General features: G+C 41.3%; 1 protein-coding gene across 1 annotated transcript in view; it reads left to right on the top strand.

The window, feature by feature from the left end:
- LOC310940473 (transmembrane protein 132D) overlaps positions 1-18092 on the top strand; it is a gene marked incomplete at both ends in the record, with an annotated part of 206871 nt that overhangs the window by 139068 nt on the left and 49711 nt on the right. The window contains one exon of the mRNA XM_083905450.1: positions 10359-10502. Coding sequence (XP_083761576.1) covers positions 10359-10502 — 144 coding nt within the window. The remainder of the gene's footprint in view (positions 1-10358; positions 10503-18092) is intronic.

The raw sequence follows: 18092 nt of genomic DNA, 5'->3' as shown, positions 1-18092 counted from the left end.
AAATGTGGGTCTGATTGGATGGACTTACTCCTTTATAAAGCACATAAACTAAGTTTATCACAGTGCGGCAACATAACCAGGCTTTAGGCTTCCTCCATTAATGTGTTAGCCCGGCTGTAAAAGTTGAATTAGAGCAGTAACACGCTGAACATCTGATTTGCAAACATGCACATCTTCACTGACTTTATTGCCTAATTGACGCCGTATATAATGCAATAAACAACGTGTATGAATGCATGGGCGTTAATGGCTGTCTGCTGTGTCTCAGCACAGATGTGAGGCTACATGTTTCACTGTCACTGTGACGATTTGTCTCACTGATACAATTTATAACCTGCGTTTTAACTTTATATTATCTGTTTGTCTGTTTCCTGGCACAAAAAAATACTACTTTGTTTCTGTTTACAGCACATTGAAGACTTTCTTTTACAGCTTTGACCCCAAACAAACATCATCCCATTACACCGTGTACTTTCATGTCTATGCTAATGTTGAGGTGCTTGTTTATTAGTGGCGGGCACTAGGTTAACACACGATGAAAAAGACGTGTATGACGTCATGTTTACGTGCTGCGAAACCAGAGTCCAGGCACCGTTTACGAGTTAGCTCCGTTAGCTGCATTAGCTCCTTTTAGCGCCGGTTAGCGATGTCTGCTTATTAAACGAAAAGAGCGGCGCTACAAATAACCAGCGCACCTGTGTACTGCGTATGTGTGCCTCTGTTTTTAAAGTTTACTCATTTTAACAATCCAGAGTCGCGTAAAAACATGACGTCACATGCGTCTTTTTCCGGTCAGTCATCATGGAAACGCGCCATGCGTTAACGTGCGTTAAAGTTGTCAACGTTAACGCACGTTAATGCATGACGTGTTAACACGCCCAGCGCTATTGTTTATAATGAATTAGATTATGTTTCTTCAGCTCATAACCTTTAATTGTGCCATTTGCCACCTTTTGCACATACAGTTTACCACCTGCATCAGAAACGTGATAGTTCCACAGAGGAATGTGGTAATTACACAGGAACAAAACTCTCATCTGTTACTGCAGGGTATTTCCTTATTTCTCTATGAACAGTTTCCCAATTAGCTAATTGATGGGTACATCGATAGATGAGGTGAGGTGGCTTTTAATGTATAATGGTTGTGTGTGTGTGTGTCAGAAATGGAATAATGCCAAAGGCAATTGAGGCTAATGGATTTTGAAATAGATTTATTTAATTCAACACAGTTTTTTTCCTGACGTACATGTACATTCTACTCTATATCGTGTGTGTGTTAACATGAGTTGCATGTCCAGTTTCCTCCAATACTTTGACAAATATTGAATATAAATAAGAATTAAAATAAGAGTGCATTTTTATGAAGTACCAACTAACGAACAAAAGGGAGGCTTAAAAACGTCAGGGTGTTCAAGGCCAAAATAATAAACAAAACCTTCCATACTAAGTGGAACATAAAGACTAGCTAATCTATATTTTTAATAAAAAGTATAATTCTATGATCCCTGACCAGGCACAAAACAGAAGAGAAGTGTACAACAAAAATTGCTGAGTATTAACTCCTGGGTCAAATGACTCTGCGATGCATGTGGGTTTTTATCGATTTCAGTCAGTGGGAATGCAAGGTGAACACATTCATTTTTGGTTGCCTTATTTATGCCAGTGACATTTGGTGTTTGTAGGAAACTTATTTTTTTTCCCAACTTGGAATAGAGCTCAATAATTTTATGCAGCAATGGAGTCAGTTGAACAATCTGTAATGTGTTTAAAATTGTCAGTTAGCTCCATGCTGTTTCTTTCTTTCTCTGTCGAGCAATGTGTACAATGTTAATTTAGAGATAACTTTTTAGAGGGTTCACCTTGGTTCAACAGCAACACTGGCTTGGAAGGCTTTTATTCTGCTCCGCTTATGACCTGATGATAGGATTGGCTGCAGGAGGATGTGTGGGCTTTTTTGACAGAGGTGAAGAGATCAGGGTCCAAAACAATCATTAAGATTAAAGATCTCTGTTGCCTTGACCAAAACAACAGCAACAAAAGCATATAAACAAGGCAAAAACCCATGATTGTTTTAACCCATTAAGGCCTAAAGCGCCTGGAAAAAATGCCTCTAAAACCTGAGCTTCAATGTCTACTAAATGACTGATTTTTCAGCCTCTGCAGCAGATATAGGAACACAATTCAAAAAGTATTTGAGAGCTTACACCCGTGGCTTTCCTGTGAAAGTTAGTGTATTTAGATACAAAAATGTCAAATTAAAGTGAATAACTATTTTCAATTAAAGAAGAGTAAGAAAATAAAGTCATATCAACTTGTGTCAGTGTCTTGATTTAGTCCTGATGGACTGTGAAGTACAAGAACAGCATGTAATGACTGTCACAGTCTGCTTCACATGTGACGGTGATAGAGCTTACAGCACTGTGGCATCTGCAGGTAAATCCACTGTCACCACTGGTGCGCGGTTGTAAACACTCCGTCGATTACGGTGGTATTTATCGTCATTATCGCCGACCTCGTCGTCTTCAAACATAAATATGTCTTAACCATAAATCCCGGTCGATTTGTTCAGCGCGTTCGAAGTTATCAGCAATGACGTCATCGAAGCCGAAACTCCTCAAAATCACTGCCTTCAGAAATACACTGTTAAAGTCCTCCATGTTTGCGCGAAGTAATTTCAAAACAACGTCACAAGGAACCCTTATACCCCCGAAAATTGACATATCCGCTTTATCGGCGTCTATGGTAGAAATGCGGCAATGCTTTCCCGGCGTCAGTGGGTTAAACACCAGTGTAACAAGGACACAGAGAAAATGTTCTTCTTCTTTGGTCACCCGTAGTACACTCTTAGAAATAGTGCTAAGTAGAACCATATAAGGTTCTTCGGCTTGTCCTCATAGGAGAACCCTTTTTGGTTCAAGGTAAAACCTTTTTATAACGGTTCCACCTGGTACCCTTAGTGTTACCAAGAATCCTTAAAAAACCCTTCCTTCGGGAAAGGGTTTTTCAGAAGCAAATGTTTCCAGGTAGAACCTCAGCACTTGTAGAAGAACACCCTTATTTCTAAGAGTGTAAAGACACTGGTGTCAAAAAGCAAGTAAGGACATGCTTTTCCTCAGAGCTGGTGGTGTGAAAAACACAGGAAATACCTGATGCACTCCGTTCTCATCACAGTTTTAGATACATCATAATGTAGTTCATTTGTGCTGTAAATTAAGTTGCTATTATTTCCTGAGAAAACTGTGCCCCAGTGGCAAAAAGAACAACAATAAATCAATATAAATGTGGATGGAACTGTTTATTCTACCACCATTTACAGCAAAATCAAAGATCAACGTGCCCTTTTGGACCAACATCATTATAACAATAATTTTAATGTAAAGACAGCTAACGTCCAGTTGCACTTGCCAATATATGCTTAAAAAATGTAAATTCCTCATATGTGACAGCGAGAGAATGACAGTTGGGTGCAGACAGTCACTAAACTCCTAAAGATGCAAATGATAAATACAAATTAAATAATTTGATTACATTTTTCTGATAATTACAACCTCTACATCCTCATTATAAAAAGGATAATAATCTGACTTCCTTTTCACCATCAGTTCCTCTCAAATCTCAGCGTTTATTGCTTTTATTAGTTGAGATGGTTCATCAGTGTGTTGAGGTGAAAAGGTCACAGTCAGAGAAAAGAGAGAATCTGAGTCAAATATGTTCCAGACAATTACCCGCAAATGAGAAGCTGAGACTGTGCGTGAAACTGCGTGTGTGTGTGTGCGTGCATGTGTGTTATATTGTAAAAGAAGGATTGAATTGTACAGAAGAGCAAAAAGCACAGTTTTTTTTTTTTACTGTCAGCACTTTCACAACACTGGGTCAGCATACGTGTATGTGTGAATACCTGTGCCTTACCGTGATGGTGGTCTTGCTCTAGTTTCTTTGCTAACACCTTAAGGGACACATACACACACACACACACAGTCTCCATAACTCTGGGACATAACAGTGGCTGCAATTTATTTCCTGGAAAAAATTAATTTAGCATCGACCCCATCTGTTACTTAAACCTGAAAACACGTCTTCAACCTTAAAACATATCGACTTGGATTATGAGGACATGCGTCGTGTCCCCATAAGATGAGCATGTATGTTTAGCTCCCCAAAACACACACACACAGTCCCTGGGCTTATCTCTGTGCAATGTGGAGCAGCTTTTGAAGGCAGTGGGGAGACCGATGTTGACAAGCCACTTAATAATTCCCTTGGACAGCCATGAAATTCTTTCCTTTTCTCTCTCTCTGTCTCTCTTTCTGTCTCCTTTGCTCTCGCTGTAATATTTCTCTTCCTGCTGTGCTCCTTATCAGTTTTTGGTTTCTTCATTTCACTCGCCATTTCTGTCGAATTTTGCTCCTCTGTGTCAGTTGTTTCCCACTCTCTATGTTTGCCAATCTTTCTTTTATGATTTCTTAACTCTGGCTAGTATTAACATGGGCTTTAAAGGGGGACATATTATGCAAAATCAACTTTTTAATCATTTAAATCCGTATATTTGGGACTCTGGAGGTCCTATCAGTCGACAAAGTGTGAAAAAGATGACTTTTGTGGTCTTCCTCATTCTAAGTACAGGAGATAAAATACGCGATGTTGACTTCCGCACTCATTGGGACGTCACAATGCGCTAAATTCCTGGAATTGTTGTCTCGTGGAGCTCCGCTTTGTCCGTAAAACACGCGAGAGTGCTGGCGAGGGCAAAGGTATACGAAAATGCGAAGTCCGCGATAAGTTCCTTTCTTGTCTCCACAGTGCAGCACAGAGTTCTACACAAACTTCTATCCTCAGAGGATTTATCTGTCCAGTGGATACATGTTATATATAACGACAATGTGCCTGCTAGAGCCTGCAAATGATCACTTTTCCAAATGCTAACTGCTGTTAGCTCCCAGTAGCCTCTGTGGCTGATGTCATTTCCTGTCCCTTAAGTTTCGTTTTACTTTTATTTAAGGTGGACCTAAAGAGATACTACTAAACCGAGCGTTCTGAACAGGGCTGTTTTGGCAGGGTGATTGAACTGCTGTGGTGCTTCATCCTTATGGTATTTTGACCAAAGCATGTCACAGACATGTTCATTAGGACACCAGGGAACTTGGAGAAATAGGGTAGAATATGTCTACTTTACCAAAGCAATAGTATATGTCCAGATTTTTATCGGCTGCTTCTTACGGCTCAATAAACTACCCTCTGGAAAGGGCGACCAGAACAAGTATGGCGGACAACTCGAGTGTCTTTAAGAGGTTTTATTCTAAACACAATTCAATACACTACTTAATAGGTTGTAAACCGGCAAAGCATACAGGTTCTGATGATCAGTTACAGATGAAAACACACAAATAAGGGGTTGGTTATATATAAGAAGTGCCTTGGATGTTAAGGCTTTGATTGCGATTGCTTTGATGACGATCCCACTCTGATTCCGTACAGAATGCGCTGAATAACTGCTAGAAAGTTCTACACCTCCCACTTGGCTTCCTGGTTCTTGAACCCAAGTAAGCCATAACAACGGTTCAAACAGTTATAGAGATTATAGATTACAATTAATTCATCAATGATAATAATTAAGACTTAAGCAGATGTAACATTTACCTAAAGTACATAAAGTCACGTCCTTAAACAGGAACGCGCTACCTACACGCATTACACATTTCACACGATGTGCGTAATTAAAGGCTCCACCGTTTCCAGAACTCATTGATTTCAATTTGAATTGCTCTCAGTCTCAAGACGGGGTAGGTTGGATATTTAGATCCTCGAGTGTCCCCGCTGGGCCAAACACGACCTAGCAGAAGCGTGCTGGGAGTGATAACTCCTGCCGACTCATCTCGTACCTGGGCCCTGGCACCGATAGGCCTCTTGTTGGGTAGACTGGCTGCTATGTAGGGAAGGGCTTGGAACTCTGGCGTTGTCAGGTTGCCCTCCTCACCAATGTTACTCAGTGCTCTTTTGAGCGCGCGGACTGCTGCTTCAGCTGCTTCATTCCGGTGTAGAGAGTCTGCTGGGTGGGACACCCAAGTCCAATCGGTCCCTGTGGCTGCCGCCTTTGCCTGGATCTGGTCCTTATCGACATTATTTAGAAACCTATAAGGTTCCTTCAGCACTGGCCTGACGCCTACAAAATTCCCTTGATCTAACCAAAGCTTCCTTGGGTGGCCCCTGAGAGCTGCGAAGTGCTGGTACGTCTTCAAGGACCCTTCTGTTGACGAGTCTTCTACGATGTCAGCGTGAATTGCTTTTGATGCCGTACAGCTGAACACTTTCATCTTCTTCTTTCTCCGTCTAACAGTGTCTCTGATAGCGTAGGGCCCGAAGAGGTTAAGTGCCATTAACTCAAAGGGTGAGGCAACGCCCCCATGGTTAATTGAGGCGTTGTTGGGGGCCAAGGGCACTCCGGGGGGCACGCCGGGCCCTCCCTGGCTGAAACTCTGGACTCTGCCGTAGCACCACAGCAATCCTGAGGCCTCGTCCTTGCTGACAATGAGCCAGTTAAGTGTTGTTACAGGGAATGGGACTCCCTGTTGAGTGGCCAGGCTGCTTTCAGCCTGGCCACTCATCCACCTCTGGCTTGGCGTCATCTTCAGTCTCTGCCTTAACCTCTAGTTCAGGCTCTGTCTTGACCCCAGGCTCCGGATCTGGTTCTACCTTGGCCTCTGGTTTTGGCTTTGGTTCAGGCCCTGCCCTAGGGTCAGTCGCAGTTTCACACGCTGGCTCAGTTCCAGCCTTTGCAGCTTTGCACGCTGGTTCAGTCTCAGCCTCGGCCTGAGCAAAGCTGTCCTCACTCGGTGCGGGCTCAGATTCTGCACAAGCATCTGCGTCAGTTACATCCTTTTCTGGCTCGTGCCCTTCCACCGATGTCGTTGCTGCGGCTTCTGTCGCTGCCTTTGCTGTTGCTCGGACTTCCTCACTGCCCTTTTCTCTCGTCTTCCCTGTGGAATGCTCTTCGACTTTGATAGCCGCCGCCCTCACCGCCCTGCTTGTTGTCACTTTTTGTAAGTGGTGTGATTTGCCAAGGGGACAGTTCCGCTGTACTGGGGTTCCAGTCCAGGACATGCAGGAACCATGTGGTGCACCACTTCCTTGTCTTATACTGGAGTTGACAGGGGCAGTGCTGGGTTTCGGTGGTTGTGGTGTACTGGTGGAGGTTTCCCGTTGGTATTTGGTGACCTTGCTGTCAGTGTCTTGTCCTGCACTAAAGGCGGTTGGTAGGGCCCGTTGGTATGTGGTGATTTCACTGTCGCGATCTTCGTCTTTGTTCCATGGATGTGCCCATCCTTTCATCAGGTCTTCCTTGTCGTCTTGTAATGACGAAAGGAAACTCCATTTCTTTGTTCCATGTGGTTGGTAGTCTTTCCAGGTACTCATGGCGTTTCTGATTTTATCGAGTTTTTGGTCAAGTTTGGTACTTTGGTGCTCCTGCCATATTCGCGGTATTGTTTTGTCTTTACTGAGTGCCTCAGTCTTGTCAAAAATTGATTTAAACTCTGTAATGAAAGTGTCTATTTTAGGTTCTGCTTGCGTAAACCACAGTGTTTCTATGGTAGTGTGGTACTCTCGTATGGTGGCATTTTTCTTTGCTAGGGCGTTGCCCTGTCGCCTCTTGAACTCATCCTCATCCATTGAGTCTTCCATCTCCTCTAGTGTTGCGGCATATTTAAGGCTTGTGCTAAGGAAGTTTTTGTAATCGATGAACAGCGTTTCCATACTTCTTTCGACCGGTTCACTCCCTGGTAAACTGGTCGTGGCGATGAGAAGGTCCATGTTTGTTGTGAGGATTTTTCTTGCTCTGGACCACTCCTGTTCTTGGTCCTCCAATCCTAGTTCGTTGCTAGCCATCTTACTTTCCTCTTGGTTCTCGATCAGTTTAACTGAAAAGATCAAAGACGGTTAGCAGTTGGGCCTCGGTAACAACGATAAGCGATACAGCCGCCCTGCGACGTCGATTCTTTTGATGTCGTGGTAGTAGTGGCGTTGAGTCTCAGCAGCGTTGGCTAGTCTCCTTTGACGGCCAAGCTTTGATTCTTTGGTGGTTTGTTCGGTAACTATTGGCTCCTTTACCAGTAGTTAACACAGTTCCACTTTACTTTGCTCAGTAACTATTGGCTCCTTTACCAGTAGTTGGCGCAGCTCCGCTTTACTTGCAGCTGCGGTACTTCTTTTGCCTTCAACGGCCCCGTTAGCTCGTCCTCGACTGCTCCGTCGCGGTGGCTGCTTTAGCCCTTTGACGGCCCTGTTGGCTCTAAGCTTTTTTGCCCGTTGTGATGGCGTTTTTGGTGGTCCCGACGATGTTCTTCAACGACGGGTGTTCCCCGCTCGGCACCGTGTTCTTCGACAACGATCCCGACAACGGTTTACAACTGTCCAGATTTTTATCGGCTGCTTCTTACGGCTCAATAAACTACCCTCTGGAAAGGGCGACCAGAACAAGTATGGCGGACAACTCGAGTGTCTTTAAGAGGTTTTATTCTAAACACAATTCAATACACTACTTAATAGGTTGTAAACCGGCAAAGCATACAGGTTCTGATGATCAGTTACAGATGAAAACACACAAATAAGGGGTTGGTTATATATAAGAAGTGCCTTGGATGTTAAGGCTTTGATTGCGATTGCTTTGATGACGATCCCACTCTGATTCCGTACAGAATGCGCTGAATAACTGCTAGAAAGTTCTACAGTATATGACTATAGAATAAAGGCAGTTTTATGTGAACATTCACTTTTCCTGACACCTGGTCATTTGAGACTGTTAAGCCAAACTCCCACCATTACTTAAAGTGAAGAATCTATTATAACACTCACTCTAACACTTTTTGTTGTGGCTCCAGGTAGCTCCAAAGTGCATTCTTCTGACAGAACTGAATCTGCACCATTATTTTTGTTTCAGTGTAGAGCCATGCATCATTCTCCAGACGAATAAGAAATAAGTTTATCTACCTTCTTATAACAATTAAGATCCTGACTCTTACCGGTTGTTTGGATTTGCAGCAAAATATAATGGGCTCTATACCTCAAGGCCCCTCCCCTCCACAAAGTGCGTGGGAATCCATGTGGAGGATAAAGTGGTAGAATGAATGAATATACATGTAACACAGTGAGAATGTCACTAGCGGGGTGAAGGCTGTTTTGAATGAAACAAAAACGAGTGTATGTCCAGTGGACTGAAAGCCACAGTATCTGAATGGCTGTATTAAAACGTACAAACAGTATATATGCCATATGTAAATGAAGACATCTCCTGTGCTTCACTTGGAGGATGTTTTTCGTTCTTTAGCCCGAAGGTAGCAGAGATGTAAACATGATGTTATCTGTGGCATTTCCAAGAGATTACTGCCCTAGAATTCACACAGTATACATCTTGTAAAGACTACGCATTGACAAAAACACATAGAAATTACATTTGTTGTCTTTATCTCTTGTCATCCTTCGCTTCTTCCTCTTTGAGCTTTTATCCCTCCATCGGCTCTCTAGCCCTCAAGGTGAAAGGAGGTTTATTTTTTCCCTCTATACATCTGCTTGCTTTCTTTGTGCCCTTCATCATCCTCTCCTACACTCCCTCTTTCATCTTTTCCATGCGTTTAATCCTGTTTGTCCCCCACCCTTCCTCCTCCTCCTCTTCCTCACCTGTTTGTCACTTTCGACCTGCAACTGACTTCTGTCATTTAACAAACATCACGTCTATCTCTGGTCTCTGCTGCTGATTTCAGGTCAGGTTGAGCGAATTGTTCAATCGAGGGAAAACTGGGAGAAACGCAGATTAGCAAAGTGTGCGTGCGTGCGTGCGTGCGTGCGTGCGTGCGTGAGTGGTATTCCTCATGTTGTGGGGACCTACATCTGTTTACACATTATGGGGATGTGTCTTCTTTATGGGGTCAAACATCAAGACCCCATAATATAAATTACCACATTTTAAGGTGAAGTTAGGCTTAGGTTAGGGTTAGGTTAAGCATATAGGGTCAGGATTAGGCCAGTATTAAGTATGGTTAATTATTTTTAAATTTATGCAATGTCCTCTGAATTCATGGAAACCAGTGTATGTGTGTAAGAGAGGAAGCGCACGACATGAGATCTCATTAAGTAAAGGTCAGATGTGTGTGTGTGTGTGTGTGGCAGAGGATGGAGCATCCCGGAAGTTGTCAACAGTCACACATCCTTAAAGTCTTGAGAGTTTGTGCACGTTTGTGTGAGTGTGTGTATAAAAGACAGAGTCGGTTTGTTTTGAAGGATCTAATCAAATGTAGTCACATTGATTATAATAATTGTGAGGTTTATAATCATCTCTCTCTTTGTCTTTTATCTTTCTCTGAATGAAGGACACAGACATAGTGAACACAGCCATCCTGACGGGGCGACGCATTGCCATTCCGGTCAAACTGGTTACCGTGGAAATGGATGGACAGGTGAGGGAGGTGGACGACTCAGTCACCTGCAGGTCAACGGATGTGGACGTCCTCAAGGTGCGCTTTAAAAATAACACACAGTGTTTAATTGAATAAATAAAATTTTTGTTTTTTTTGGCGGGGGGGGTGATATTTACTCATTTAGCATAAGGTCATGGTAATCAGAAAAGTTACATGGTTTTTGGTTTGCACAGCAGCTAATTTTTAGTTTACACGTTAACTGAACGTGTAAAAAGTGGCCTTTGGCAATTCACAAAAAACATCTTAAGTCACGGTCTACCAACTCTGTGAAATATGGATTAAGAAATTATTGCTCATGATCCTGAGAAAAGTTTTATTTATATATATTATATTTATTCATATATATGTATAAATGTATATATTCAATAGAGAAAAGGATGTCACATCAGCACAGGGAGGTAAACTGTGGATATTTTACACATTGAGAACTCTTGAGTCATCATCAACATTGCAACGCTAAATCTCAGGGTTTTGTTCTTCCCTTTACTCTTAATGTGACAGAGTGAGCGATAATAGGACACTTAACACAGCAGGCAGTTTTTTTTATCATAATTATTATTTCAATTTTGTTTTGATAAATGTCACTTGAAAACTATTCAGAATTGCTTATATGTGGAGAGCTAACATAACTTATCAGACTCTAAAATACCACAAATCGAAGCTGGCTGGTCTGTGTCAAGAACCCCATAGTTACAAGTATTGTTTTTGCTGGCTCTGTCTGTCTGACTGTCTGTGCTTCCGCATTTGCACTTGCCAATATGACCAGCAGAGGCCACCAGAGGCTTGTTGTGTGAATGGGGTGAAGTCTGCCATCCCTGATTGCTTTGTTTATTGTGTGATTATTTGACTTCAGCCCTACTTTCAGAGCAACTCCCAAGGCTATTTCAGTATTGAATATGCATTTTTATTTCTTCTTGTTTGCACTAGTGTAACCAAACCCCAAATAAAAGTGACACTTTGCCTCTAACCCTAACCCATATTATATTATATAAAAAATTATTGCAGGAATATTCACAACACAAGAGTAACATAAAGTCAGAGTGCAGTGACTTCACCTGTGTGTCTAGTTCCGTTCCTTCATTGTCAGGTTCTTTTGAGAACATTGTTATCACTCTGCTGAAAAGTGACATGTGCTGCAGCTACGTTTTCCCCTGCAGTCACAAAACTGTGTTTTTCCGGGAATTTGTCTGAAATGCCTTTGTTATTTCTTCTCTTTTGAGTCAGACCCTCGCCTTAGTAACTCCATGGAATGAGCACAGCACAGAACCTTTTTTGTCAATGTACCTTTTCTTTGCTGTTTGAAGGGGGTGGATTGACAGGAACTGCTCTTGAAGAGGGAACAGACTTTGATTTTATGTAGATTGTGTCCAAAAAAAAGTATCTTTGTGGTTCTTTGGCCTGTGGTCTGTGTAGTGAACCATTTCTGTGGTTTGGTTATGATCTAATTAGAGAACACAACATCCCACTATAATACAAAAATATAGATTTCCTTTTAAATCTGAAGACAACTGATACTGTTCATTGACACAAACAAAAATAATGAGCTTTCATGATATAGTATATGTGCCATTTGCCCAAAACCACAATTTCTGTTGCATGAGATTAGTATCATTGGATCCCTTTTCATTTCAGATGGCTCTCTGAAGCATGAGGTGCATTTCAAACTCATCAAAGGACACACTCATGTGTTAAACCACTCGAACATAACAACAAACCTACTTAGCTCATTAAAAAACCAAGAATACCTTTAAAGAAATACTTATACATAAACAAGCCAATGCAGGAAACTGAAGATTGATTCCTCTTGTGCTATGTTCCAAGTGCCTTGAGGGCCTGAAATGAAATGCACCCTCGCTGTGACAGCTTCAATATGAAGCCAATTTCCTGCTACAAGCCAACAGGAGTGGTGCTGTTTAAACACAATCAATAACAACACGGTGAAAATGGAAGGAACTAATTCAGATGAATGTGTTGCAAGTGTGTGCTTTGCGCGTGTACATGTATAAAAAGAAATGGATAACATTATACATAGGAAAAGGGTGCTTTCTCGTTTATTTAGTTTCACAATTTTCGTGGTGGAACAATTCTCAGTTAAATTGAAATGTGTTTTCTACTTTATTCTGCTCAGCACTTTTGCCCAATTGTTGACCACCTAAAGCTCAAATCCCTTTCTTCTCCACAGTTTAAACCATAGACTGTATGGGAAAAATGCATCTAAAGCCCAGATCCAGAAACTGAAGCCTATTCCGAAGTGTCTGAAACCTGTGTTCACTTAATTGGCCATCAGGAGACCACTTCCCATTACCACTGGTCAAAAAAACCCATTCAATCCCAGGTTTAAATGCTTTTTTCACGAGTGGGAATGTGTTTAATAGGCATTAAACTCACAGATCAAATGACTCTGTAACATGGTTTTTATAAGCTTCAGATCTGAACGGCATCAGTGGAAACATAGGAACCCGTTACTTATTCATTCGCTTAAATTTTCCATCCATTAGCATCAATGTTTGTATTGATCTCTACCTTTTCAAACTTGGGACAGCACTCAATATAATTAATTAAACAAAAGATGCAACAAAGCAACCACCCTAACATTATCACTGAGGGTTGTTTTTTCGTTTGTTTCATTTTGCTTACAGCATGGCCATGACGCCATAATTCTTCCTTAGGTAAGATTGATTTTTCTTGCGCTGTCCAATAGTTCTTTGGACGATCCCACACTTAGGGCCAATTCCAATTCCTATCTTAACCCCGAAGCTCAACTCTTAATCTTTACTGGCCCTCAAAACCAAGTGTTGAGGGTTATTTTGTCACTTAGAAATGGGACACCCCTTAAATGCAGATACGTCTTCAGGCTGTGGGGGGCAGAATAACGCGAAAGCTGCATCCAGTCTGTCAACTCCAAAAAAGAAGAAGAACACATTTACGACGATTATTTATTATGATCCTTTTGTCAGTCAAGTTATTAGGTTGTCAGTTAGTTATAAGATGATACTCTTACAAATACCACAACCACGGACATATTCAGCTGACAGTTACCACACACCACGGCTTATTGAAAAGTAAACGATAGCAAACGATTGCGTGTCCGCACCGGCCAGCTATTGACAAAAGATCGTAAAATTAAAATAAATGTTACGCAACAATGACGTCAGTAATCCATAATATGGGCCTAAACTAAGATAATACAATTGTTTTCATAATTTTTATATCTTTATTAACAAAGAAAATACTTAATTTGTAGCGTACTCGTTTCGCTGCTTTTGACGCCATCTTTGTTATGTGAAAACACGCAATGCATTCTGGGTAGCCCTTGCTCCCAAGGGTGGTCTGGGAAAATCTCAATATTGAGGGCAATACAGCCCTTAAACTGACCCCTCAACTTAATTTTTCTGAGAATCGGGACAGTACTTGCACTAGAGGGAGCGCATTTTTGAGATTGAGGGTTAAGCAAGGATTTGGAATTCAACCTTAGGCTAACCCCTTACCTTTCCTAACTTCAATCCATTCTGTTTTCTATAGAACAATATGAGGTGATGTGGTGAGACGGGATGAAAGTAACAGCATACTATAAATGCAAGAAATATTTCTCAAAACTAAAGACCAACTTTGAACGGAACATGAAAACAAGACCAAAAGGTCAAGGTGTGTGTGTTACTAAAGCTGTCTTTGTCTTAATATGTTAAACGATTCGGATAACTTTCTCATGGACTTCAAACATTATGTGTCTCACTATTAGGAAAGAACATATGTGTCATCTGCATATTTGGCTGGGTTATCGCTTAGTAAGGTACCTAATCCCCATTTCTTATTGTTAATTGGATACTCTAAACCAGGGGTCACCAACCTTTTTGAGTCAGAGAGCTACCTTAAGGGTAAAAAATAATATGGAGGGCTACCATATAATATTTTTTTGTTTGTTTACCATTTAAATGATTAATATTATGCATTCAACTGCATACACATTCATTCCAGTGCTTACTCCTAACGATTACCAGTTTTTATAAACAATATCAAAGATATTTTACTGACAGATCATACGGATACATGCAAGTGAGGTGAAGTGAAGTGAGCCCGCGGGCACCGTATTGGCTGCCCGCGGGCTACCAGGTGCCCGCGGGCACCACGTTGGTGACCCCTGCTCTAAACTGACCACAGCCACGGGGTCCAAAGCCTGAATAAATGGGTCGTTGCATGATTACTAACAATTAAGACTAAAATTGCAGTTAAAGATGGGGTAGGCGACACATTTTTGTGGTAACATCAATTATTCCATCATAACATTCAGCATAATATAATTTAACTGATCTGAGAGAGCACTAGACTTGCACATCTGCATGAGTCTCTGTTTCCTGTCTTGGGAATTTGAGAAGGCATTCTCCGATCACAGAGCTGTTCAGAAAGAGTTCAGAGTTCTATCTATTGGCTGTTCGTCTAAACAGCTGCTCATACGTGTACCTTCTATCTGAAGAGAAGTGTTGTTGTGCTGTTCAGTGAAATGGTGAAATGTTCCTCTTTACCATTTCCATCGTTAAATTGTCCAAATGTAAAAGATGTTATATGTAAAATGTCTGCTTTCAAATGTATCAAAACATCAATACAAGAGATAGGGTTGCAGACTAATGATATATATACTTTTAGTAGTGAAGAAACATTGAGTGCTTTTATTTTGAAAACAGAATGCGTTGTGTGTAAAACCACCGATATGCTGTTCAGTGGAGCTGAAAAAATAAAGCAACTTTTGGAAAAAGTTACACACTACAGATTGCACAGAGTAATGCAGAGGTCTCAAACTTCTGGCCCCAAACTCAAATTAATGTAATTTATTATGAACTACATATTAGTCCATATAAACACAGACACTTTTATTTTGAAATTGAAAAGTACCTGTGTTCTTACTGGTGAAAATAAAATGACGAAGCATAAACTGTTTGTTATCTCTTAATATGTAAGCGTGAAATATAAACAAAATAAAAAAAATTTCGCTGTTGCAAGTTACAAGAAAGTTCTAATTTGAGTTCACAATGTATTCCATTAACCAAAACTTTGCCTCAATTACTCATGGTGGATAAAGGTTTGCAGGATAGATTGTCGAGAGCTTTTTCCTCTATGCTGCTAATGCAAGTATGGATGCAAACGACTGGCTGAAGCTGTCAGTGGCTGCTGTGGATTTCACTGATGCAGGTCTTGTTGTTCTGTTGTTCCTATTTTGCTGTGGCAACAACATAAGCAGCAGTGATGTACAACACAGATAATAACTTCCTCCCTCTCTCCCTCCTGTCTCCTCTCATTCTCTGTCAGTGTAAACTATCTTGTTAAGCTCCCCAGAGACGCTGTCATTTCTGATGTGAATATGTGTCGCTGTTGATGACTCAGCAGTATGTGTAGGTCAGTGGTGTCAAAACTCCAAGGGGACAGACAGCGGACATGTGCACGCATACACATAAATTAGTACCATCATCCTGACCTCACGCAAGTCAGTCTTGGACAAGGAGAGGTAAAGGACTTTGGAATTAAGTTAAGCAGCGAACAGAGAGAACAAATTAGTGAACAGGAAGACGGGAAAAGTTGACAGAAAAGACATCAGTGGCAAATATTTTGACCTAAGAAACTGAACTCATCCTAGCTTAAAGGTGCATTATGTAATAAATATCTAAAGCAACCGGCCATAAAATCCTCTTAATATGTCACAGAGACTCAGGAATAATGTTCATATAACAAACTCACCAACAACAACACTACAGCCAAAACATTTGCATTTCAAAAAAATCTTTTGCAGACTGCAAATCATGTTTATGTTTTGAAATCATGTTTTCACATGTGGCGCCACCTACTGCCGTCTACCAATCATTGCAGTCAGTAGAGTCTCAGCTGCCGAGCAACCGCGGGTTGCCAGTTACGTCAGAAAACGAAACCTAAAAGATCTCGGTATTTTGAATTTGAATGTAGTAACCGTTTTTGGCCACATTCTTACATATGGCACCTTTAAAGCAACTATAATTCAGCAGCATTTATATGTGGGTGTTAATGCTGTTGGACTCATCGTCTAACCTGTAGGTTAAAGAGATGCATTGTCACGCCCACTGAACTAAAACACACCTGAACACTATAATACTCATGATCCCAGGCTTTAGGAACAGGAAGCACTGTCACTGTAGCAAATACACCATTGATATTTGTAAGTTTCTTCAGTGAAGGTCAGAGTTGAATGTGTGTGTTTAATGAATTCTCAGTCCCTTTAATCATCTACAGTTCAGTATTACTCTTGAACTTGTTGAGCTTGACTCTGGTAGTTTAAAGGATTCATATTATACCCTATTTCTCCAAGTGAACCTAGTTCCCTGGTGTCCTAATGAATATGTCTGACATGCTTTGGTCAAAATACCATAAGGATGAAGTACCACAGCAGTTCCATCACCCTGCCAAAACAGCTACAAATATGAGATCAGTACCAGTAGGGTTAACATTGTAAGCATAAGTCTTTGCCCTATTGGCTTGTTAATTAAGGTAATGTTTTACCTTACACCCGGGTGTCCATCTCGATTGTAAATCCGATGTTGATGGAAATGATGTCCCAATCTCGACCTTCGAAAGCAAAAGTGGAATCAAGGATTTAACCACGCCCAGTGTGGCGTTCCAGAGGGGGAAAAAGCACATTGTAGCAAGACTACACGTTACCTCCTCCCGCTAACCCAGAAGCTGCTGCCAACGAATATTAACCATGGCAACTGCTGATTTGGGCGACACATTCAACTTAAATTCAACTCAAATTCAACTAAATCGATAAGTGCCTGTGGTGGAAAACCCTGGTTTTAAGCATTTACTGGTTATTGTTACATTGATACTGTTAATAAATGATTTAAATTTGACAATAAGGCCTGAGTGTGGTACATTGCAAATAAATGATAAAACATTATTATCACTCAGTACACCATGTAGACAATCGAAATGGGTTATCATAACATAAAACCAACCATCGATGAAACTAGACAAGACTAAAAATGGCCAACCCATCTGTGCTAAAAGAGAAGAGAGAAGAAAGATTGAGAATAAAATCAAATTGTGACCTTAAAATTGAAAATCAAAGTTGTATTCAGTCCTGGGTAACATTGGGTGAGAGGGAAAGTTCCCCCTGCACACGTCACCAGGCGTATCACAGACACTGGTACCACATTAACAAAAAGAAGGCCCTGGTCAGACCAGGATTCAAACCATGTTGTTGTGAGGTAACAGTGCGAACAACTGCCATGGGGAAAAAAATACTATATTTGCTGTTGTCCTTGACAGTCTCTCCTACATAGGACAAACACACACTTGCTATCATGTTCCACGTTCCTGTTCACATGCAAAGATCATCGTGTAGACACAGACACACCCAGGAGGTTTGAGTGGTAATTGGTTCGTGTGGAGATTCCTTTAGTGATGTCGTCCATAATTGAATTTGACAAGGAGGAAGAGACAAAAAGGCTCACAAGTGACAGAGGACAGAGTGTGTGCGCGCGCGTGGGGGTGTGTGTGTGTGTGGGGGTGTGTGTGTGTGTGTGTGTTTGTGTGTACGTGCGTGCGTGCGTGCGTGCGTGTCTTTGAGGGACATTTTGGGTGTGCTTCTGTATGTGTTTGGACGGA

Source organism: Microchirus variegatus, assembly GCF_963457635.1.
Source record: "Microchirus variegatus genome assembly, chromosome: 18".
Taxonomy (NCBI): Eukaryota; Metazoa; Chordata; class Actinopteri; order Pleuronectiformes; family Soleidae; genus Microchirus; species Microchirus variegatus.
Note: the sequence above shows the minus strand (reverse complement) of the source record. Positions and strands in the feature narration are given on the sequence as shown.